Below are 24601 nucleotides of genomic sequence, written 5' to 3' on the forward strand. Positions count from 1 at the left end.
ATAAAGGGATTGTAAATTCTTTTAAAAAAAATAACAGGTTTATACTTACCTGCTCTGTGCAGGTCCCCCCGCCAGAGCTTCTGGCTCCATCTCTCCCGTGAATGCCCTCATAGAAATCCACTTTCTGTGGGGAACCTCATGTAGGCTCACTCCCAAACTCCCATCTGTAGACAAAGACAGAGGGACTCGGCCCCACCCCCACATCACTGACTTTAATTGACAGCAGCAGGAGCTACTGGCTCCTGCTGCCTCAGCAAAAGCCTTTGAGATCGAGAGATAGGGGGGAGAGAAGAGCCGCAGAGCGGCACAACACTTCAATGAATGAGGGCTCAGGTGAGTAAAAGGGGAGTGAAGGAGGACACTGATGCCTAAACTTTTTTCACCTTAATGCAAGCAATGTAAATTAAGGCAAATAATGTTTATGCTTTATAACCATTTTAAGACGCAATGACGTTTTGGGAAGTTGTAGGAGCTATGAAAATGGTTGGGAGAATTTTTCAATACCGACACACAGACTTAGGTTTGCTTGGACCAGGTGAAGGCATGGGTCTTTTGAATGCTTGTCTGGAAAAAAGAAACTGTTAGTGCAAAAACCAAAACGTATTGCATACAGTACACATCTGTTTTGTATTTATACAAGACCATTACCGTAAAAATGTCTAAGTCCCAATATAAAAGGGGTACTAAAGCCGGAAAAGGTACTTATGGAGCACTTGTTAAGCTTGCATATCTAGTACAGGGGCGGACTGACCATTGGGCCACTCGGGCACTGCCCGAGGGCCCCGAGCCACTAGGGGTCCCCATCAGTGTTGCCAGCCTCAGTAAAACCAGGGACAGTATGTAAAAATCTGTGTTTTTTTTACATCTGTCTCTGAAATGTCCCTTACTGACATCCTTTTGTTCTAAAAATCCCAAGATTATAGCTGCCCCACCTCTCCAGTACCTTCTCAGCCAATAGAAACCTGTCTGTGTATACTGTGTGTACATGTATGTGTATACTGTGTGATTGTATACTATGTGTGTGTATACTGTGTGGCCCCATGATCTCGGATTGCCTGGGGGCCCCATAATCTCCTATTGCCCGGGGGCCCCATGAGTTGTCAGTCCACCCCTGATCTAGTACTTGCTGTTGGCACTTGTGTGTATGAACTTTTAACATGGTATCCCTCTATTACATTTTGCAGGCTCACTGCCTACACGTTGAAGTCATTTGTTCATGCTCAAGAGCTCATCTACATCCAGGAGAAGCATATTGAGGATGCTGTGAGATGGCTGAGCCAGCTGCAAAGGAGCAATGGCTGCTTTGAAATAGTTGGATCCATTTTTCAGGATTACTTAATGGTAAACACATATATACACTTCGTTTATAGGACTAAGTACTGATAAATTACGCTGTAATTTTTTTAGTTGATTCAAAAACTGCAATATTCATCTGAATATTCTGTCTTTAACCACTTGCTTACAGGGCACTTAAACCCCCCTCCTATCTAGAGGAATTTTCAGATTTCAGCGCTGATGCATTTTGAATGACAATTGCGTGGTCATACAACACTGTACCCAAATTAACTGTTTATAATTTTTTTCCCCACAAATAGAGCTTTCTTTTGGTGGTATTTGATCACCTGTACGATTTTTATTTTTTGTGAAAAAAAATGTAAAAAGACCGAATTTAAAAAAAAAAAAAATTATTTTGTTATAAAATTTTAAAATGGCCAATTTTTGTACGTCATTGATGTACGCTGATGAAGCAGCACTGATTTGCACCGATAGGTGGCAGTGATGGGCACAGTTGGGTGGCAGTGATGGGCAATGATCTGTTCTGCTGATAGGCAGCACTTCTAGGTGCCACTGATTGGCACCACTGGTGGGCATTGATAGGTAGTGATGGATGAACTTCCGATGGGACATTTCGCGAACCGCGAACTTGGCCAAAAGTTTGCGAACTGCAAAGTTTGCGGCGGACCCCATTGACTTTAATGGCAGGTGAACCTTTAAAACCTCCAGGTCATATTTTCAGCCACAAAATACTTACTAGCTGTGCACACATAGTCCCACAACATGGACACTGACATAACAAAAGTATTAAGTGAATCTGGGATCGACAACGACAAGCATTCTTTTTTTATCTGTGAAATTTTGACAATTCAGGAGCGAATGAAGGCCATGGAGGAGAGGCAAGGTCAGGGCAGACTATGAAGGGGGTGCAGGAGATGATCAGTGCCACAGTCAGGGCAGCGCAGTCCTGTGCCAGTGTCCCAGTGTGCCAACCTGTGCTTGAGCCCCTCCCTCTGCCCGGCCCTTACCCCCACCTCTGCAGGGCTCCACTGTGGTGGTCCGGAGGTGCCAGTCCAGTGCTGATCCTCAGCCATGGTGCTGGCACTGCCTGCTGATTGGCTTCTCCGCTGCCATCTGCCTCACTGTCTGAAACCAGCACCGTGATAGAGACTGAGCACTGACACCAGCACCGAGATAGAGAGCACTGACACCAGCACTGACACCAGCACCGAGATAGAGAGCACTGACACCAGCACCAAGATAGAGAGCACTGGCACCAGCACCGAGTAGCTAGTGATTAGGACCTAGTAGCTAGTGATTTGCAGATTGTCCCTGCTCCAAACACCAAACTGTCCCTCTGTCAGAAACCATGAAATGGACTGAGACAGAAGTACAATCAAATCACACTTGTTTATTAATAAAAATAAAAAGGTAAATAGAAAAAAGCGTAGTCAAGCATAGCCAGAGTCCTGTAGCCAGATCGGGTAGTCAGCCAGTCCAAAGTTCATTAACCAGATCGGGTAATCAGCCAGGCCGTAAGTCAGGGACCCAAGGAGAGCAACCGCAAGCAGGATAAGAAGCCAGGTGGGATGTCAGCAAGCCAGTCTTGAAACAAGCAGCAGGAGATGGTTCCCTGTGATGTGACCAACGCGAAGGAAAATGGAAAATGAGAAGGAAGGCTTTAAATAGGCAGGTCAGACGAGCATCATCGGGAACAGCTGGTAACTGTGGAGAGAGAAGAGAGCTGGCAATTAGCCGACAGCTGATCAGCCAGCCCAGAGGAGGAAGGGCTAAGCCAGCCCTGACAGTACCCCCCCCCCCCCCAATGACCCTTCTCCCTTGGAGGGCCACCGGGCTTGAGGGGAAACTGTCTATGGAACTCCCGGAGGAGAACAGGGGCATGTACGTCAGAGGATGAAACCCAGGAGCGTTCCTCCGGACTGTACCCCTTCCAGTGAACCAGGTACTGTATGCGCCCATAGTACCTCATACTCCTCATGGTTCTCAACCAGAATAGGGTGAGGACATGGCACCAAGGTGGTAAATTGGTTACAGACCAACGGTTTCAATAAGGAGACATGACACACATTAGAGATGCGCATACTAGGAGGAAGGTCCAACGCGCAAGCTACTGGGTTAATCTCGCGAAGGATACGGAACGGCCCAATAAACTGAGGTGCAAACTTTAGTGAGGGAACGCGAAGCCGGAGGTTGCGAGATGACAGCCAGGCCCTGTCCCCAACCTGGTAGGAAGGCGCAGGCAGGCGTCTGCGGTCAGCATGGAGTCTGTACCTATCATTAGCATGACGCAAAGCCTCCGGGACTTGTACCCAAGTGGAACGAAGACCACGGAGATGCTCCTCTAACACAGGAATACTCTGCGGAACAAACGAGTCAGGCAACATGGAAGGTTGGAAACCATAATTCGCCATAAATGGAGACAATCGGGAGGCAGAATTCAAGGCACTGTTGTGAGCAAACTCTGCCCAAGGTAATAGGGCAGAACAGTTGTTATGATGGTCAGAAATATAGCAACGAAGGATTGTTTGGCTCGTTCCCCATTAGACTGCGGATGATACGCAGAAGAGAAAGCAAGCTGGATTCCCAACTGTGCACAAAAGGCTCGCCAGAACCGGGAGACAAACTGACTGCCCCTATCCGAGACAATCACCTTGGGTAACCCATGTAAGCGAAATATCTCCCGAGCAAAAATGGAAGCCAGTTCCTTAGAGGTGGGCAACTTAAGTGGAATACAATGATACATCTTTGAGAACCGGTCAACCACCATAAGGATAACAGTGTTGCCTTGGGTGTTGGGCAATTCCACAATTAAATCCATAGACAGGTGAGTCCAGGGCCTCTCTCCATTGGGTATGGGTTGTAGGAGGTCCACTGGAAGATGTCGTGGAGTCTTACTCTGAGCACACATGGGACAGGCAGCTACAAAGGCAGTAACATCAGCCCATAGACTAGGCCACCAGAATTGTTGGGAGATGGCCCAAATGAGTTCATTCTTCCCAGGATGGCCAGCTGCCTTTGGAGAATAGTAAGTTTGGAGCACTGCAGTATGGAGACTCTCTGGGACAAAGCAGCGGTCACAAGGTTTATCAGGAGGAGCATGGACCTGAGCAGCAAGAAGTTTGTCACCCAAAGAAGTAAGACTTGTGCAAACCGTAGCCAAGATACGATCAGGAGGAATCATAGGAACCGGAACTGACTCCGACATGGAAGTGGAGGAAAATTGTCGTGACAAGGCATCAGCCCTTACATTCTTAGTACCGGGTAAGAATGAGACAATGTAATTAAAGCTCGACAAGAAAAGAGCCCATCGCGCCCTTCTGGGAGAGTCGCTTAGCCTCAGAGAAGAATATAAGATTCTTATGGTCAGTAAGAATAAGAACGGGCACAGTGGTACCTTCAAGGAGATGTCTCCATTCTTTCAGGGCTAAAATGATTGCCAACAGCTCTCTGTCACCAATCTCATAATTGCACTCAGCAGGTGACAATTTCTTGAAAAAGTAGCCACACGGATGCATAGCGCTCTCAGAGTTTGGATGTTGAGACAGAAGGGCGCCAACTCCCATCTCAGAAGCATCAACTTCTAGGATAAAAGGCAATGTAGGATCAGGATGTGCCAACACAGGAGCAGAAACAAAGGCAGCCTTGAGAGTCTCAAAGGCCTTAATGGACTCCGGAGACCAACTCTGTGGGTTACCGTCCTTTCTGGTCATATCAGTCAGAGGCTTGACCAGAGACGAGAAAGATACGAATAAACTTCCAGTAGTAGTAGGCAAAGCCCAGGAAATGCTGCAGAGGAACGCAAACCCACGGGTCGAGGCCACTGTAGGACTACCGACAGTTTCTCTGGGTCCATCGAAAAACCAGCAGTGGAAATGACATAGCCCAGGAATGTAACCTGTTCACGATGGAACTCGCACTTCTCCAGTTTACAGTAGAGATTGTTCTCTCTTAGTTTCTGAAGTACACGACAGACATCTGTGTGGCGGCTCTCCAGGGACTTGGAAAATATGAGGATATCATAGAGATAAACCACCACACACAATTGCAACAAATCTCGGAGGACAATAATAAATAATAATAAATTCCTGAAAAACTGCTGGGGCGTTACAAAAGCCAAAAGGCATTACCAGGTATTCATAATGGCCTGTTCTGGTATTAAGCGCAGTTTTCCACTCGTCGCCCTCCTTAATGCGCATGAGATTGCCCCTCTCAGGTCAAGCTTTGTGAAAACCGTTGTTCCCTTGAGGCAGTCAAATAACTCCGTAATCAATGGAATCGGGTAGGCATTCCTAATCATGACACGATTGAGACCCCTATAATCTATACAAGGTCTCCGTTCACTGCTCTTTTTTTTTCACAAAGAAGAAACCAGCACCAGCAGGAGACGAGGACTTGCGGATGAAACCTCGAGAGAGTGCGTCAGCAGCATACTCCTCCATGGCCTTATCCTCCAAGACCGACAAAGGGTAAACCCGGCCACGAGGAGGTATGGCACCAAGTGAAGGTCAATTGCGCAATCATAAGGCCGGTGTGGAGGCAAACTACCAGCTTGACCTTTATCAAAGCCATCGCCAAAATCACGGTACTCCGGCAAGGAGGGGAGTGAAGCGGTGCACAGGACCCAGGATACCTTCAAGAAGCATGTTTTACTGCATTGTGATGACCAGGAGAGAACCTCAGCATGGAGCCAATCAAAAGAGGGGTTGTGCCTCTGTAACCAAGGATAACCAATAACCAGCAGAAATCTGGGTGAGGTGAGGTCTTGAAGTGCCCCTATGGCCATGGACAATGGAACCGTCACATGGGCAGGCTGTAAAGGTCTCCCGTCAAGAGCCTCAATGGCAAGTGGAGTGTCACGCAGCTGCAGCGGAATCGAGGGCTCCGAAACAAATGCAGCATCAATGAACAGGCCTGCAGCCCCAGAGTCGATTAGAGCCTGTATCTCGATGGACGAATCAGTCCAAGAAAGGGTAACCAAAACCAGGGGCTTATCCTTCTGGATAACTGGGGACGAAACAACGCCACCTAAGGTCTGTCCATGACAGGACCTCAAGGTTCGGGCATTCCCTGGATGGGTAGGACAAGACTTCAAAAAGTGACCTGCCTGGCCACAATAAGGGCACAATCTCTCCCTCTTCCTAAAGGCTCTCTCATCCGCATAGAGACGCGTGAAGCCCGGGTGCATGGGTTCATCTTCACTGACCAACTCGGTACCAGGAGGCATGGGAGGTGAGGGAGGCATGGGTGGGACTACAAAGCTCGGAGGCAAACGTACAGGAGGCTTCCGCAAGCGCTCCTTAAGAGAAAGTATTTCTCTGAGTCTGGAGTCAATGAGGATGGCAAACGAGATCAAGCTCTCCAGCTTAGTGGGTATATCTCGGGCTGCTATCTCATCCTTGATTGAATCCGAGAGACCATGAGAAAAAGCAGCCACGAGGGCCTCATTGTTCCAAGCAACCTCTGCTGCCAGAGTACAAAATTCAATGGCGTAGTCGGCAACAGTTCTCGTACTCTGTTTGATGGACATGAGGCACTTGGCAGCAGAAGCAGAGCATGCAGGAACGTCAAAAAACTTTTTAAAGGAGGCCACAAACTGAGGGTAACTCAAGACAACAGGTTTTTGCATCTCCCATAGAGGTTTAGCCCAGGCCAAGGCTCTCTCAGAAAGTAAAGATATCATGAAACCTACTTTGCTTCTGTCCGTGGGAAATGCCTAGGGCAGCATTTCAAAGTATATCTCAACCTAATTGAGAAACCCTCTGCATTGAACTGGATCGCCCCCAAATCGCTGGGGAAGAGGAGCAGAACCAGACATACCTCTTATAGAGATTATACTCGAGGCGGGTGCCTGCACAGAGACTGGCGCAGCAGCAGGGACGGCCTGCGACTCAGGTTGTACCGGAGCAGCCACTGTGGGGGATTCCAGGTGAGCTGTGCGATTCAGGAGCGTTTGCAACGCCAAGGCAAACTGATCCATCGTGATCTTGCTCATCCAATCTGGAAAAAATATTACCAACAAGTGGACTGACTGTATTCATGGCCTTTGCATACTGTCAGAAACCATGAAACAGACTGAGACAGAAGTACAATCAAATCAAAAAGGTAAATAGAAAAAAGCGTAGTCAAGCATAGTCCTGTAGCCAGATCGGGTAGTCAGCCAGTCCAAAGTTCATTAACCAGATCGGGTAATCAGCCAGGCCGGTAATCAGGGATCCAAGGAGAGCAACCGCAAGCAGGATAAGAAGTCAGGTGGGATGTCAGCAAGCCAGTCTTGAAACAAACAGCAGGAGATGGTTCCCTGTGATGTGACCAACGCGAAGGCAAATGAAAAAGTGAGCAGGAAGGCTTTAAATAGACAGGTCAGACGAGCATCATCGGCAACAGCTGGTAACTGTGGAAAGAGAAGAGAACTGGCAATTAGCCGACAGCTGAGCAGCCAGCCCTGACACCCTCAGTCCTTACACTGATAAGACAGCTGCAGAATCGGGCTTTCTATATTTGAAAGAAAGTATATTATACGTGTACAACCCTATATACTGTACACCTATACCAGTGCTTAAAAGGACCTTTGTGGATCTAGTAGCTAGTGATTTGCAGACTGTCCCTGCTCCAAACACCAAACTGTCCCTCAGTCCCTATACTGATAAAAGACAGGTGCAGAATCGGGCAGCAATCAGCTCAGCAGTCAAGTATAATATGCTTTCTATATTTGAAAGAAAGTATATTATACGTGTATATTATACGTGCTTAAAAGGACCTTTGTGGATCTAGTAGCTAGTGATTTGCAGACTGTCCCTGCTCCAAACACCAAACTGTCCCTCAGTCCCTATACTGATAAAAGACAGGTGCAGAATCGGGCAGCAATCAGCTCAGCAGTCAAGTATAATATGCTTTCTATATTTGAAAGAAAGTATATTATACGTGTACAACCCAATATACTGTACACCTATATCAGTCCTTAACGGCTGTCAGCGTGAGGAGAAAAAAAAAAGATCACGAGCTTTTGTTTTGATCATGTGATCAGCTGGCAGCTGATCACATGGTAAGAGGCCGGGAGCAGCCCCTTACTCGAATCGGTGATCACCTGAGTCTCAGTGACTCAGTGATCACAGCGCGCAGGGAGCGAGCACAGGGGAGGATGTCATGTGACGGCCTTCCGGGAATTCAGATCCACACTGTGGCCATCATTCGGCTATAGCGCGGATGTCCAGTGGTTAAAGAAATACATTAGTAATGGGGTATATGGCTGCATAAGTGTTGTGTGTACATAAATGTCTATGCAGAACAGCAAAAAGTTAAATTCAAAAAGTGCAAGTTCAAGAGTCCATTTGGAGCGTTAAGGATGACTTTCCACTGATCTCAATGAATCAGATGCAGCAACTCTGAAGAGACTGAAGTTCCTCTAGGCAAACAGATAAGAAGACCAGCAGGGTAAAATCTGAGTGTAGCACATTAACAGATTTATTGTGGTGAAAAGATAAATAGCAACTCACATTGTGACAGTTAAAGTCAGGCTCATCACATAGTAAGGGCTTCCAATGGATAGTCTAACATCAACAGGGAACCTCAGACCAGGATAGAAAAACTGGATGGATATACCTGCAGAACAAAGGGAACACATCGGGGGGACATCAAACTCAGTGCAGTGTTAAATGTACTTGGAAACACTAGTAAATTGGCAATTTACATGGGAAGAATAAATTGCGCGTCTTTGTTTTGTATGTAATCTGTGAGCTGTCAGCTCATGCATCTAACAGTTAAGAAAGAGGCTTGGGCAGCCTTAAAATGCATAGCTCTGTTCCCTGACATCCAGGGGAGGGCTGACAGCCTTAGGCCTGGGGGGCAAGTCCAGTCACGTGGCCCACTTTAACCCCAAATAAGTTCACTATCTATGCCCACCTTGTATTACAAGGTTACCCATGGCTAGTGGCCAGCAGAGCCCTACAGGCCATGATAAGCTCCCAGCAGGACCTACAGGTGCATGGCCAGCTCCCAGCCTGTGGGTCCTGCTGGGCACTGGCCATAGCCAGCTCCCAGTAGGACCAACAGGCAGCGGTGGTGCGTCCATAAAGGCGCATGAGCGCTGCCCCCGTCACTCGCTCTCTCACATAGATAGATTGCATGAATCTATATATGGTTGCTGCTGCCGCCCCCTATTCATGTGCCTGGTCCTTTGTTGGGCGCCATGCATATGAATTACAGCGGTGGAGTTTCTTTGGAAATGCCTGATTAGAGCCATAGGCTCAAATAGGCTTCCTGATTAGAGCCATGGGCTCTAATAGGCTTCCAAAAGGGAAAACAGCGGGCACACTGCTGTGCGTTCGCCGATTTCTTATTGGTGTGTTAGAGAACCGAAGACATTGCTTTCCTAACACTGACCTGGCTCACAGCCAATCAGGTTGCTCAGGTCATGTTACCTGTCACCTGATTGGCTGAAACAACAGGCGCCGCTATTGGACGCCTGATGGGAGGAGAGGATGGGAGGAAAAGAAGTGCAGGAGACGCATGAAGGACCCACTCGTTGTCACCTGCTGCCCCACAAGACAGGGCAAGTGCAGGGCAGAAGGCAAGCGGGTGGCACACTGTCACACTGGCAGCATTTGATTGGCACAGTGGCTGCGAATAATTTTTTTTTTTCACATTTTTTTCAGTTTGCCCCCCCCCCCCCCCCCAAAATATTTTAGCACCAGCCGCCACTGCCAACAGGCCATGATTAGTTCCAGCAGGACCCACAGGGAATGGCCAGCTCCCAGCAGGACATCATGTACTGTACCATTCCCGAGTCTTTTCTGCAGGTGATCCCTCTGTGTAATGCGGGGACAAGGTCATCCAGTGCCCAGGCAAAGATAGCAAACTGCGCCCCCCCCCCCCCCAGGTGGAAGAGGGAATGGGGGTAATAGTGCCATAATGTTTGTGACATGCTGTGGGGTCACTGGAAGGAAAAAAAAAATGCTGCTGCATTTCTGTCAGTTTGAGAAGGACTGATTGATAACTATGTCAGTGCCATCCAGTGCACTGCGATAAAATGTAGAATTACTGTATATTATTGCAGCTTACTGCACCGCACCTCTGGATGGTACTGCAGTGTAAATGGAGCACATAGAGAACAGTTGTATTCTATGTGCTCTAGCAGTGACTGGTATTTTTTTCAGTGTGGAAAAATGCCAGTCACTGCACTAGTGTGAAAAAGCCCAAATTCTGTAGTATAAGTTAATGGAGAGTGAGGGGCTGCATGTGTTAGACTGAGGCATGATTCTGACAGAACTATTGTATTAGGCAAAAGTAAACTGGGATGGAAAGGGTGTCAGCCCAAGTACATGTGTGGAATGCCCAGAGCTGAGAGGCTACAGTGATTTATATGAGGAGAGCAGAATTACAAAACAGGAGAGAAGATAAAATGAATGGGAAAAAGATAAGTGAATTGGTGCAAGGAGAGTGTGACTTACCTACAGCAAGATTGTACCGACCAGGAGAGATGAGTACACAGAGGGAGGGGGAGGGGGATGAAGCATGAGTGAAATCAGCCTGGAATAAATGAAAGAATCTGAACAGAAACAAACGTGATGTGTCCTGAAAGGAGAGAGAGGTTATAGGAGAGCAGCCAGTAGGAGCGTTAACACAGCAGCAGGAGAATGATAGCTTGAAGTTGGCTGACCGGCCCCCCTGTGAAGTGATGGGTCTCCCTGCCGGGAATAGAAGTTACCTGCTTCGCTGCTCAGTTCCCTCCAGTCTCTACCCACCAGACTACAACTCCCAGAATGCAGCGCAGCAGCAACACAGCCAATCAGCGGCCGACTTCCTCAAAAAAAAAAAAAAAAAAATGTCAGCCTGTTTTGATTAAAAGTTAGACGGCCTGGGGGGAGATTTCCACCCTGCCCCCCGGCCCAGCCCGCCCCTGCTGACATCCCAATGACATCACTCCCGCTCTGATCTACATACCACAAGAAGCCCACCTCCCATCTTGTTGGTTTCCACTTCCTCATCTAAGCTGTTGTTCAGCCTGACGTCCGGACTTTCCAGGCTGTAAGTTGTAGGAACGGGCTTCCTATGCCAGATGTATGAGCTGACTGCTCATGGATTACATACAAAAAGTACCATTTCTTCTTCTTATGGGAGTTGCTAATTTACTAATGTTTCTTAGTACATTTAATACTGCACTTAGTTTGGTGCCCCCCAGTGTGTTCTCTTGGTTCTGCAGGTGTATCCATCCAGTTTTTTTGGTCTGAGGTTCCCTGTTGTCATGGGATGGTCCAATGGAAGCCCTTGCTATGTGATGAGCCTGACTTTAACAGTCATAATTTGAGTTGCCATTTGTCTTTTCACCACAATAAATGTGTTAATATACTACACTCATATTGCAACCTGCTATTCTTATTTGTCCTTAAAAACCTGTCATGAGAGCGCTACATAGGTTACCTCTGCTCAACTCTAAAAATACTAGTTGCTTGGCTCTAGTGCTATTTCAGTGGCTCCATAGGAGTAGGTGGTTACCATACAGGTTGGTAGCACCAGTAGTAAAGTTCTTAGTATTGTAATAGGGTACTGCACCCTGTATAGTAGAATAAAAGGAAAAAACTGGTTTTGCATTGAGTTGCTCGCAAAACAGACAGCGTCAGATGTAGTTATTTTCATATTAGGTTCATGCATGCTAATGTGTAAGTATAACACTTAGCCCCCGTACACACGGTCGGACATTCTGCCAACCAAATCCATCGGATTTTGTCCATCGGATTGTGTCCGAAACTGTTGCATACACACGGTCTGACAAAGTTGTCGAAAAATCCGATCTTTCAGAACGTGATGTTGTAATTTCGTTACAATGGGACTACGTTCAGGCTAGTAGCCAATAGCTTTGATGTAGGAATTTGATCTGAGCATGCGTGGCACTTTGTCCGATCAGAATTCTCTACACATGATCGGAGTATGTCCTATTGGACCAGTTTCTCGGAAAATATTTCCAACAAGTTGGAAAATTTGGTCCGACGGATATTCAGACGGAAACAGTCCGATGCATACCACACACAGTCGAATTATCCAACAACACGGTCCGATAGGACACATTCCGAGGGATTCTCCGACCGTGTGTACGGGGGCTTACAGGTATCAGCTCTCTTCCTGACAATGCCTTTGTCAGCTTTTCTGTCTGGAAGGAAGGCCCCATCTATATTCAGGCATCATCCAGAGTTTGCAACCTAGGCTGTTGGTTCAGAGATGTCCTGGGCCGAATGGCTCAGTTGATCCTTTTTTTTTTTTTTAAGTTTTGAAGTATCTGCAGTTTTTAGGCTGAGGTTGTATTCTATGGGTTCTACTGACCCCTCCCCACTCACTGAAAGAACAGTCTAGTCAGGAGTAGAACACTGTCTGAAAACACACTGCTTTTGCTGTATTCAACAGCTGTACCAATGGGTGGTGACTGAAAGATAGGAGCCTGGATCCTTCCTTTAGTAGACAGATGATATTGGACCCACTGCATACTTTTCTCAAGCCTAGGCATATATAGTTTTAATTAGATCTAGAACCCTCTTCTAGTTATGCTGATGGGCTAAATTTTGTTTTTGGCTTTACTGTAATCAGTGGAGCAATGATCTACTGTTTGTCTGGTCAGGGTCTCCTAAACTGGGTGTTTGATTTGTTCCACCTTCTTCTGCAGGAAGTTTACAGAATATAGAGCAAAGAGAGTTAAATGACCAGTATGAATATTTACTATGCCACAACCATCCCCTGAAAGGAGATATTCAGAAGGTGGCTTGGGAGGTGATAAATGTTCAGGTGGCCTTTTCAAAGTGCCAAAAATTTCCTCTCCAGAGAGGATTCCAGTTCTCGTGTGGTTGCTGCCCATGGGCAAAATTGCAGTCTGGGTCTCAGCTGAAGCTGAGGGCCTGGAGAAGATTATCAGAGGATTTTTGCTACAGGGCACGGTCCTAAAGTCCTTGTCTCAAGCAGGATCTTTTGTCTCCCTCACTGGGGAACTACCTTTTGATCCTGGGTGGCCGACAGCTCTTGGGACATTGTGAGTAAGACCTGATTAGTGAATGTAGTGTGTGTCTGCTCCTGTTATTATTTTTTATTAAGAAGCTTGCCCTCCCATTGATTGTTATTATTATTTTGATGTATCCGTGAACCTAAACCCCTCTCCTGTTCAAGTACTTCAGAAATAAAATAAAAAATAAAAAAATCACCTAGTCTGAGCCATTATTGTTGGTATGTGTGAGACTGTGTTTGTGACAGGCGGCTTTTGTACTAGCTGGGGAATCTGCGCATAATCTCAGTGGCCCCTCCAGGGGTGAGCGCTACATAATAAAAAAAATACTATTTTTGAAACATTATATTCTTTCTGCATATTGTTATAACAAAAAATGTTGACTAACAGATATATGAATTAAAGCTCTCATGGACATGCAGTAGCAAAATGTAGTATATTTAAGGCCAAACTCCAAAATCTCCTCTTTAATGTGTTAAAAAAAATAAAAAATAAAAATCTAAATGCAATACTTTTCTGACTCTGGACACCGCCTCCACTCTAGGGGATTATGGACAAACACTTGGGCTAGTGTCGTCATGCAGTTTGGGCTCACCGTGTAAGGCCATATACAGTGGCGTTTATATGTCCTAACATTAGGGTGTGTATACTTAGATTTATTAATATATAGGTGTAGTCAGGGTGCAGTACGGTGGAAAGGGGGAAACTGGAATTGGGATTCATCAAAGCAGACATATCACAAGGCATACTAAAGGAACCACTTTGGCTGGGCAAGATAGAAAGTGGAGTTCTTTTTTGTTGAATGTTTTATAAGCTGTTGCATTATCAGTAACTACATTTAAGTGTTTACGCTTTGTTTTCTTTGTCTTTTCAGAAAGGGGGTGAGGATGAAGTGACACTTACAGCGTATATAACAATAACCCTTCTGGAACATAGAAAAGTGTTCAGTGTGAGTTCTATTGTGGAGAGATATTTCTCTGTTGCTGTTAATGAGTTTGTTATCCAGTGACTACATTATTATAGCAGAATTAAAGTCTAACTTTAAACAAAAAAAATTGCAAAGATATGCAATGTCTCTTCTGTAATAAAATAAGCCTACCTGCCTGCTCGCAGTCTTCTTTAAAATGTATGCTGAGCCTTTCATGTACAGTTCAGTATACATTCCAGAACAGTGCCTGTGTTCCGGGCTGACTGAACTCCTGCATATATGCTGGTGTTATGTCAACCCATGCTGGCCATAGAAGATGGCCAAAGACCAGCACCTTGAAGAAACTAGGGACAAGGTGTCATCAGTGACGATGGAATTCACGGCATTGGACAGTTTGCGCTAAGGTATAAATGAATTCTATTCTAAAAAAACATACATGCAGTTTCACAGGATGAATAGCATTGCAATTTTTTTCTTTAAAGCGGGAGTCCGCTGGGACTCCGCGTTTTTTTTTTTTTTTTTTTAAAGCCAGCAGCTACAAATACTGCAGCTGCTGACTTTTAAAATAGTGACACTTACCTGTCCAGCGCGCCCGCGATGTCGGCACCCGAAGCCGATCTCTAGATCGTCACTCGGGTGCTGCCGCCGCCATCTTGGGTATGGGAATCAGGAAATGGAGCCTTTCGGCTTCATTTCCCGGTTCCCTACTGCGCATGCGCGAGTCGCGCTGCGCAATAAGGACGGTCCCCGCTGCCTCTGGGATCTGTGTGTTTCCCAGCAGGCAGCGGGGCACTTGCGGAAGGGGGCGGGCACTTGCGGAAAGGGGCATAATCTACGCCCCTTTCCGCAGAGGGCTATCCCGGTAGTGGGTGCAATTACCTGGATTATCCAGGTAACTGCACCCCCCTCCCCCCTGAAAGGTGCCAATTGTGGCGCCGGAGGGGGGGAGGATTCCGATGAGCGGAAGGTCCATTTTAGGGTGGACCTCCGCTTTAAACTAGACCCCTAAATGTTTTGCTTTAGATACACTTTAAAGATATTGTAGACTAATATATGTTTAAAGGCTAACTCCAGCCAAAACCAGTGTATAGCAGAGGATAGTTATAGAATCTCATCCAGGTTTACATTGTTGTGTGTGTTTGTGGAGATTTTTTTTAATTTCCTGCTATTTTTCTTATTGTGGAGAAGGGTTGGAATATCTGTACAGTCTCCCTCTACATTCCGTCTTGGTGACACCCAGCATGTCAGCGTTTGACAGGGTGTCACTGGGATAAAAAATAAATTGATGTTTTTTATTTAGGCTCAGTTGCTTTGTGTTACTAAATACACCTGTATAGTTGCTGTACATCATAATGATGTCACATGAGGATTGTGCTGCATTGCATTGTGCACACTACTGTAGAGTGGGTTGGGGTGCCATTAACAATGAACCATACCGCATCATTTATAAAGGCACGTGCTGATGTTTTTCTTGGTAATACAGGTTAAATTCTGTGGCTTAACATGCATTTCTGCAGTATATAGGTGTGAATGGGCCCTCATACTGTGATTTATTTACAGAACATGCTGGTAGATAAAGCACTGAAATGTTTAAAGGATTCAGTTGAAATGGTAAACTGTACGTACACCCAGGCTCTGATGGCCTATGCCTTTACCTTATCGGGAGATGGGGACCTGCGAAAACAGATGCTGGAGAGCCTAGAAAAAAGTGCTGAAAAAACAGGTAATCCCATGAGTTCCCAAAGTTATATTTGTAATCATCTTAAAGAGTAAGTTCATACTAAGATACTGTTACAGTTATTGGTGTGACCTAGTGGGCCATGTCATATGATGGACTCATTGATTCCTTGGGGATTCTTGCAGTAAAATTTCCTGTGTAGGTCCTGGCTTTGTTTGACAACCTAGGGGTTTTTCAGTAAAAACTATGCAGATCTGGAACCTCAACAGCAGAGATTTCACCTCTGGATTCCCTTATTAACGTAAGGTTGGCCATACATTCAACAATTTTCTTGTACAACTTTCCTTTGGATTTACCAAAACCATATAATAGGAGGTCAAACCTAAACACTTTCAATTTGTATGCAATCAGGCAGGCCCTTGCACTACATAGTTGAAAGTAAATCTAAAGAAAATTGAATATGAAAATTGTATGGTGTACGGCCAGCTTAAGACGTGAGCTTTTAAAACTCTCTAGTGAAAGACCGAAATGCCATTTTAATGACCCTTTAAAGTGGAACATCACTCTCTCAATCAACATTGGCTATTTTTTTATACTCATGCTGTTAGCATTTAGTACAGAGATAGAGTATAAAAATTTTCTTATTTTAGACTTTTCTTTTTTTTTTTTTTTTTTTTTTACATTTTTCAGTTACTTCCTGGTTTCCAGGCCTAGGCAAATTATGTCATATGTTACAGGAGTCTTCAGGAGTAAATTAGGAGGAGCTTTCTCAGCTAAACCTACCCTCCTGTCTGTGTGCCTGAGCTAAGGGCAGATGTATTCCTGGAAGTGAATGATACACGAATCACCTGCCCTTATTTAAGATGTATAAAACGAAAAATCAATCAGCGCTGAACACAACAAATAAATGAAATAATAAACAACATGCAGCTAGAATACTATAGGTCAAAATACCAAATCCCACAATACAAAGTAAAAAAGTAACAGTACAGCGCATAGATAAATAATATAAGTGAATAATAAAGTGACACTCTATTAGTGCATCTAAAAACAAAAGTCCATAGATACAAAGAAAATCAAGTAGAGTTGTCAAGGAAAAGATCCGCTTGTGCAGTGTGCCTTCAATCGACAAAACAAGTGATGATGTGATTCCTTCACTAATAAGCAAGATGGACTCTCACCTCAAAATATGGACCCCTGATTTAATAGACAGGTCAGAAAACGCATGTTCCCATCATGGGTAAATCACAGCATTCAGTAGATATAGCAGTAGTGCTCAAAGATTGAATCCTTTTCAGTATCCTCAAGTTAATATGATTCCATATAAAAACATAAAGAACAAAATCTAGTGCTCTCCGTTTAAACGAATTTATTTTAACCACTTCAATACAGGGCACTTAAACACCTTCCTGCCCAGACCAATTTTGAGCTTTCAGCGCTGTCGCACTTTGAATGACAATTGCGCGGTCATGCTACACTGTACCCAAATGAAATTTTTATCATTTTTTCCCCACAAATAGAGCTTTCTTTTGGTGGTATTTGATCACCTCTACGGTTTTTATTTTTTGCGCTACAAATAAAAAAATACAGAAAAGGGAAAGCGAGGGAAAGCCGATCACCGGCTCTTCCCATTTACACTGTGATCAGCCGTGATTGGACACGGCTGATCACATGGTAAAGGGTCTCCGTCGGAGACTCTTTACCGAGATCGTAGTTGCCGGGTGTCAGACTGACACCCCGCAACAACGATCGCCGCGATGCGCGCCCCCGGGGGCGCGCAGCGGCTCATAATCCTAATCACGTCATATGACGTCCGGTTAGGATTATGAAACCACTTTGCCGCCGTCAATTTGTAATAGGGCGGGCGGCAAGTGGTTAAAACAGAAGTAAAAGAGATACACTCACATTCTGGTGCACTGATCTCCAGTGCTGAGTGCTGGGCAAGAAAACAAACATAACACAGCGTCCATGCATGGATCAGTATAGCAGCTTGCGGATGACGTCACGGCTTAGGTCATGTGGTCCGTACGCGTTGCGTCCCCGAAAGTAGGCGGGACTTCATCAGCGGCGACGGCATGACGTCGGACAGCCGCTTTTAAGCTGGTATACTGATAATGAGCCAATGAGAGAGAAGATAGTGCGCAAGGCAGTTTCACAGAGACAACACACATCAAGCGTGACTCCGGAAGCCAAATTAACACTTAATTACCGGAAAGAGAGGAAACATTATAAAAACTAATAAAACTAATAACATAAAGGGGTGCATATGAATTGAACCACATCAGTAGCAACATACATACGTTACACAACCCATTGCCATCAAATGGAGCATATTAGATAACAAGAAAAATTCCTAATAACCATAAAAAAGCAGTATTATAGCGCCGATGTGGGGACACATAAGTGTCTCTCAGCCCATCATTGCATCCCTGCAGAACATAAGATAAAACCACAAAGCCGCCGACGCCATCAGCAAGCAACACTGATCCATGCATGGAAAAAACAATTAATACAAAAATAATGAATTACATAATAGAAATGAATACCAAAATAAATGACAATAAAAATCTAAATAAAATAAAAATAAATAAATAAAAATAAATGTGAAAATAAAAATAAAGATGGTACATACATGTATAAAATTAGCAAAATTATCTATCCGAAATGAAGCAGTTTAAATCAAAATCAACGTTCAAGCCACTCGGGGCAAGAACCCTTGTTTCATGAATCCAATGCAACTCACGTCTGCTCAGTTGGCGTATGAAGTTACCTCCACGCCAATGTTTTGTAACCTTCTCTATCCCCCAGAAACTCAAACTTTTGGGATTCTGAGACCCTTCTTAATATTATTCACATGCTCACCTAATCTCACATGGAGGGGCCTGGACGTCCTGCCAATATATTGGAGGCCACATCCACATTGTAACATATATACCACCCCTACCGTAGAGCAAGTGATCAATTGATCGATCTTGTACTCCCTATTGTTACTAGTAGCAACAAAGGATTTCCTCTTTTTTACATTGCATCTGGAGTGTTTGCAAGCAGTACACCTACCACACGCATAAAAACCAGACAAGAAAGAGAAAAGCCTACTTTCAGTTTGTACAGGAGGATCAATGACACTGGGGGCTATCTGATCACGTAACAAAGGAGCCTTTTTATATATAAAAGAGGGGCGTGCGGGTAAGAGAGGTCCTAATACCCGATCCTGTTTCAGTATAAACCAGTTTTTAGCAACAAATTTTTCGAATTTCTTGTGCTGGACATTATAATCCAGAACCATTCTAAAGTTGACACCTCCATCTACTGGTTCTTTTATTTTATCTCCTAACAAAAGAGATCTATCCAACTGTTGGACTCGAGCTACTTCATGATCTAGACCAGATCTGTCACAGCCTTTTTCCTGAAATTTGGAGGATAGAATTTGAGCCTGAAGCGCAAAATCGTCCACTTTAGAACAATTACGTCTTAATCTGACATACTGTCCTCTGGGGATGTTGCACAGCCAAGACTTATGGTGGCAGCTCCCCAGAGGAATGTATGAATTGCGATCGGTTGGTTTGAAAGAATTCTTCAGAGACAACCCATTCTTATCTTTACTGATCTCCAAATCAAGGAATACCATACGTTCCTGACTAATGTTCCAAGACAGCTGGATGTTCTTATCATTCGTGTTCATAGTCCCAATGAAATTGTCCAGACCCGCTCGATCACCATCCCATATCATAATCAGGTCATCAATAAATCTTTTGTAGCAGATTAATTCATGGGGACTTCTGTTTTAAAATAAATTTGTTTAAACGGAGAGCACTAGATTTTGTTCTTTGTTTTTATATGGAATTATATTAACTTGAGGATACTGAAAAGGATTCAATCTTTGAGCACTACCGCTATATCTACTGAATGCTGTGATTTACCCATGATGGGAACATGCGTTTTCTGACCTGTCTGTTAAATCAGGGGTCCATATTTTGAGGTGAGAGTCCATCTTGCTTATTAGTGAAGGAATCACATCATCACTTGTTTTGTCGATTGAAGGCACACTGCACAAGCGGATCTTTTCCTTGACAACTCTACTTGATTTTCTTTGTATCTATGGACTTTTGTTTTTAGATGCACTAATAGAGTGTCACTTTATTATTCACTTATATTATTTATCTATGCGCTGTACTGTTACTTATTTAAGATGGCCATGGTCAGAAATGCTAGGGGGTGTATTTACATCCTTAATTAAAGGGTTTTATTACATACAGTAAATTTAGAGAGTCTATTTGCCATGGAGTCAACAAAGTTAATGATAACCGTGTTACGTACTGTGCAATTAGGCATGACAGGGTAATTAGACAGTACAATATAGCATCTGAAGTATCACATGGTTTGTGTGCAAGTCATACCTAGAATGCGATGAGCAGGTGTTTCATGTGCATGTGTTTGATACACAAATTTTACAAAAGATGAGGGGGGGGGGGGGGGGGGGGTCATAGAGTATCTGGGATGAAAGGGGATAGATTAGTAACAAAGTAGGAATATGACTTTCATTCCAAGGGAATTCAACTTGAAAATGGGCAAGGGAAAAAGAGAAGTGGAGTGAGGGTAGGGAGTGTTTTTAAAGTGATTTCTCAACAAAATAAGCATGGAGACATTGATGGATGGGTGTATTTGCTTTGAATATTAAAAATAAATTACATGGCATATTTGGTTTATGGTGTTCAGATCTGGCCTTCAAAAAGATGAAATAGAGAGTTCCTTGCAAGGTAAACACCTACCTATTCTGCTACCAAACCCTGCTCTGTTAAAAAGAGGAGCAGAACAGAGAAAAGCCTGTAGTGTGTGAGATCATATAATCTATCATTTAAATCTTCAAATTCCTGTGTCAGAAGTTTCTGTTTGTGTTTAAACATGAGGCATGTAGCATGGCACTGCACATGTTATTGAATGTCCTCTGTCTAGAGACTAAGAATTAACCCTTCCTTTGAAGAGATTACATATCCCATGATCCCTGGGTCTCTCAGTCTAGTGCTCTGCAAGTAAAAGCTAAATAAATAATTAATCTCCAGAAAACACTGCACGTCTGATTGTTATCCTGATTCACAGTAATTTTTTTTTGTCCCTGACTTGGCACAATTATGCAGATCAGGAGAGTCCGATAAATATCCATAATGACATTAGTTCAGTGACTCTAAAGTTTTGAAGTAAGAGGATTAGTATGAGCACCAGGCAACCAGCATTGGCATCATACATTTTTCTTTCATGACTCAAGTAACAATGCACGTGATTACAATAATGCAATTCTGGCACGTATTTTTTTTTAAACATTATAAGTGAAACCTTTTTTTGATATGTGGCCTACTTAGATGACCTTATGATGTCTACCGCAAAGTTTCTTGGTTTATTTCTTCTTTTTGGGTGTGTGGTGTGCTTGTTTTTCTCAGCTGGGACCAAATACTGGGAATCAGATAGCAGTGGTCATGGAGGTGTGGCGATATCAGCCTATGTTCTCCTCGCTATACTATCAGATGACACGACTTCCTATAAAGATATTGAGGAGGCATCAAGCATTGTCAGCTGGATGGTGAAAAAGCAGAGACCCCAGGGTGGATTCTACTCAACCCAGGTTATATACTTTTTACTGCTGTAATATTCTGTGCTAGCTGTCACATACACTTATTGCCTGGATGGTGGATTTTTTTTAATGTTTAGCACAGACATGCAAACTGCTGAATTAACAACTGTTCTTTGCTTCCAACTAAAATAAATGGTCATTGAATTTCAGAGATGGGGGGGGCATATTGTGTACATTTTACCCATAAGTATAATCTTGATACCCCATCTGAAGCTTGCACATAATAAAGAGCAGAGTTCCTCAGGAAAGCAACATATCCCATGTCACTACACACTGTAACCAAAATATGTTGCATTAGGAGGGACATTCTGCACCTGGTCCCACTCCACCAGTCCAGCGTACCTCTGTTAAGTCACTCCCAATAACAGAATGGGGTCCCGCTGAGCACATAATCCGGACCTCGTGTGTGCTGTCACTTAACCTTTTCGTTCCCGTACCTTGTGACAAGCCATAGATCTCTGTAACGCTAGTCTGCTACCGGTTACCTTAGAAGATTGAGTGCTAGGGATGGAGCCAGAACACCAACACCCCACGCTACCAAAGGACCTGCCATCTTACCAGATACCATGATTAACGACTGGTTGCTTGGTGTCTTGAACCTGTATTTGGTTATCCATTGCAACTATACTCCTCTTCTCTGTGTTTTGACGAGTTACCCTGTTTGTAGTTGTGTTACTTCATTACCCCATAGTGCAATTACAGACCCAGGTTCTTTGGAATAGGTCAAAACCACCACACACCTCTTGAATAACGTCAGACCAGGCTCAGAACGGGTAGCATAACTTTACTACTGAAAAGGAGCATCATAATACAGCAAGAACAGTGTCCTTTCCCTAATCCACTAATATGATGTAGTGGCCCATGCACACCTCCATGAGGTGAGAGTCCATATATAGGCATTATCCATTACTTGGATGTTGTCCTTGGCTCTCGGTGTCTTCACATCTTCTCCCAGGCGGGCCTCTACAGAAGTCCCTGATGGACAATTACCACAGAAATTACTGCTCCCTCTACTGCTCTCGGTTTGGCAGCTGTGTGCAGTAGTTGAAGATTCAATTTTTTGTCTTGTTCCCATGCAGACTGCTCACTGTGCAGTGCGCTTCCCCCTTTTCATTTACAGCACAGAGAGAAGCAGAGACCAGATAAAGTGGGATCTATAGAGGCAGATTTTACCCCTTCCTAACCTGGGCCAGCCAACTACAGCCTGCCTATACTTAGCTAAATATACGTCAGGGACCTCACTGCTACATAATGATTAGGATGGCTGCTTCTTGGTTCATCCCCCTGTTCACTAAACAGAGGAAGTGATGCTATTTCACTGTCCAATCAGTAGACAAAGAGAAAAAAAGCAGGAAGGGGTCAGAAAGCATGGGGGGTTAGGGTTAGATGTTTAGGATTAGAGAGCTGAAGAACATTCTGTTACTGACATTGACAACATCTTGGAGACTGATAAACCATGTTGGAGACGGGTCGACGACCACAGCTGCTCAAAGTCTGTCAGGGGAGGTAAAGATCTCCCATTCCTCCAGATTCGAAGATATGACCTAGAAATATGACTTGCTGAACCAGAAAGAGGAATTGCTTGATTAGTATATATACATGTGTCAGCTTCCTGGCTGTGCAGTGTGAAAAATGTGTATATCTCAAGATTGGCTGTACAAAGTTACAAATCATTTGTCAGGCAAAACAGTAAACCTATATGTAATTCAAATGTGCTGTTTGCTCTTTGTTTGGAGTGTTACTTTATCATTGGATATTCTGTATTCTTAAGTTAGAAATGAGGTTTTAAAAATCCTTATTGGTTCATTTGATTCAACGTTTTATTTCAGTGTTGCATATTGTAAATGCAAAATGTAATCTTTAACAGGATATGGTGGTCGGACTTCAAGCTTTTACCAAATATGCAAAGGCCACTTACAGGGACACAACGGATGTCACTGTGTCCATTAGGGCATTGTCTGGGTTCCAGCGGATATTTCATGTGGACAAGACCAACCGCCTGCTTTTACAAAGAGAACATTTACCACATACTTCAGCAGTATATGCAATTACTGCCAGAGGAAATGGATGCGCCTATGTTCAGGTCAGTAGTGTACCAGATGATGATTAACAGATCTTACTTCTTGGGTAAAATCTACATTGAACATTCACCCAAATGTATGTAAAGGTACTTACTTATCCTTGTACAGAAAAAAAAATGTACATTTATTTAAAGTATACCTTAAATGCCTAACTTTTGTTCTTTTTTTTTTTGTTTTGGATTGTAGAGGGATTTATAACACCAGTCAGATTTTTGTTGCTGTCTTTGCTCTCATTAGGTAGACTCAACTCTTTTTGTCCTGGTGACCATTATAACCAAAAGTGAAAGTAAGGCTGCTTTCATGCTGCAGCTGCCCGAGCGTTAGTGGTAAAGCACCGCTTGTTTTGGCGACGCTTTACCGCTGTTATAGCGGTGCTTTGGCGCCGCCATTCGGGTGGTAACAGGGCACTTTTAACCCCCAAGAAGGGGTTAAAAAGGGGTTAAAAGCGCTTGAGCTGCGGCACTATTGAAGCTGTTTTCAGCCGCTTCGGAAGCACTGCCCATTTATTCCGATGGGCAGGGCCGTTTCTATACCACCCCAAATATTCTGCTTGCAGGACCTTTTTAATATCCTGCAAATGCACCGCCCCAGTGTGAAAGCACTCAGGCTTTCACACTGGGGTGGCGGAGGATGTAGTTTTCAGGTGCTTTACAGGTGCTATTTATAGTGTGAAAGGGGACAAAAAGAAAATCCCACATTTTTGGTTGTCATCAGAACAGGAATAGAGAAGAAATCTTCCAATGGCAACATTAGTTCTGGTGACCCTGGAGACAACCTGGCAATTTCTCACTTTGGAAGGATTTCCTCTAACTTCCTTTTGAGGCTATGGGACAGGAAGGGAAGGGAATGTTCCCAAAGGGAAATAGATGGCAAAAAACTTGACAGTTGACACTTGAGTTATAACCCTCTATTTTTCTATCCAAAAATTAAACAAAAAAATAACAAAATTTTGACTTTTAGTTCTACCTTAAATTAGTTGTTTTAGGCTAAGTTAAAGCTTTATAGTATATAA

The 24601-nt window shown here is 44.1% G+C and overlaps 1 protein-coding gene across 4 annotated transcripts in view; it reads left to right on the plus strand.

The window, feature by feature from the left end:
* LOC143930665 (alpha-2-macroglobulin-like protein 1) overlaps window positions 1-24601 on the plus strand; it is a 311800-nt gene that overhangs the window by 244783 nt on the left and 42416 nt on the right. For all 4 annotated transcript variants that reach the window (XM_077455168.1, XM_077455166.1, XM_077455167.1 and 1 more), the window contains 5 exons: window positions 1185-1341; window positions 14151-14225; window positions 15765-15927; window positions 21318-21499; window positions 23376-23591. In XM_077455168.1, the coding sequence (XP_077311294.1) occupies window positions 1185-1341; window positions 14151-14225; window positions 15765-15927; window positions 21318-21499; window positions 23376-23591 (793 nt within the window). The remainder of the gene's footprint in view (window positions 1-1184; window positions 1342-14150; window positions 14226-15764; window positions 15928-21317; window positions 21500-23375; window positions 23592-24601) is intronic.

Source organism: Lithobates pipiens, unplaced genomic scaffold (genome assembly GCF_037356315.1).
Source record: "Lithobates pipiens isolate NorthernLeopardFrog02 unplaced genomic scaffold, aLitPip1_a1.2 Scaffold_25, whole genome shotgun sequence".
NCBI classification, from domain to species: domain Eukaryota; kingdom Metazoa; phylum Chordata; class Amphibia; order Anura; family Ranidae; genus Lithobates; species Lithobates pipiens.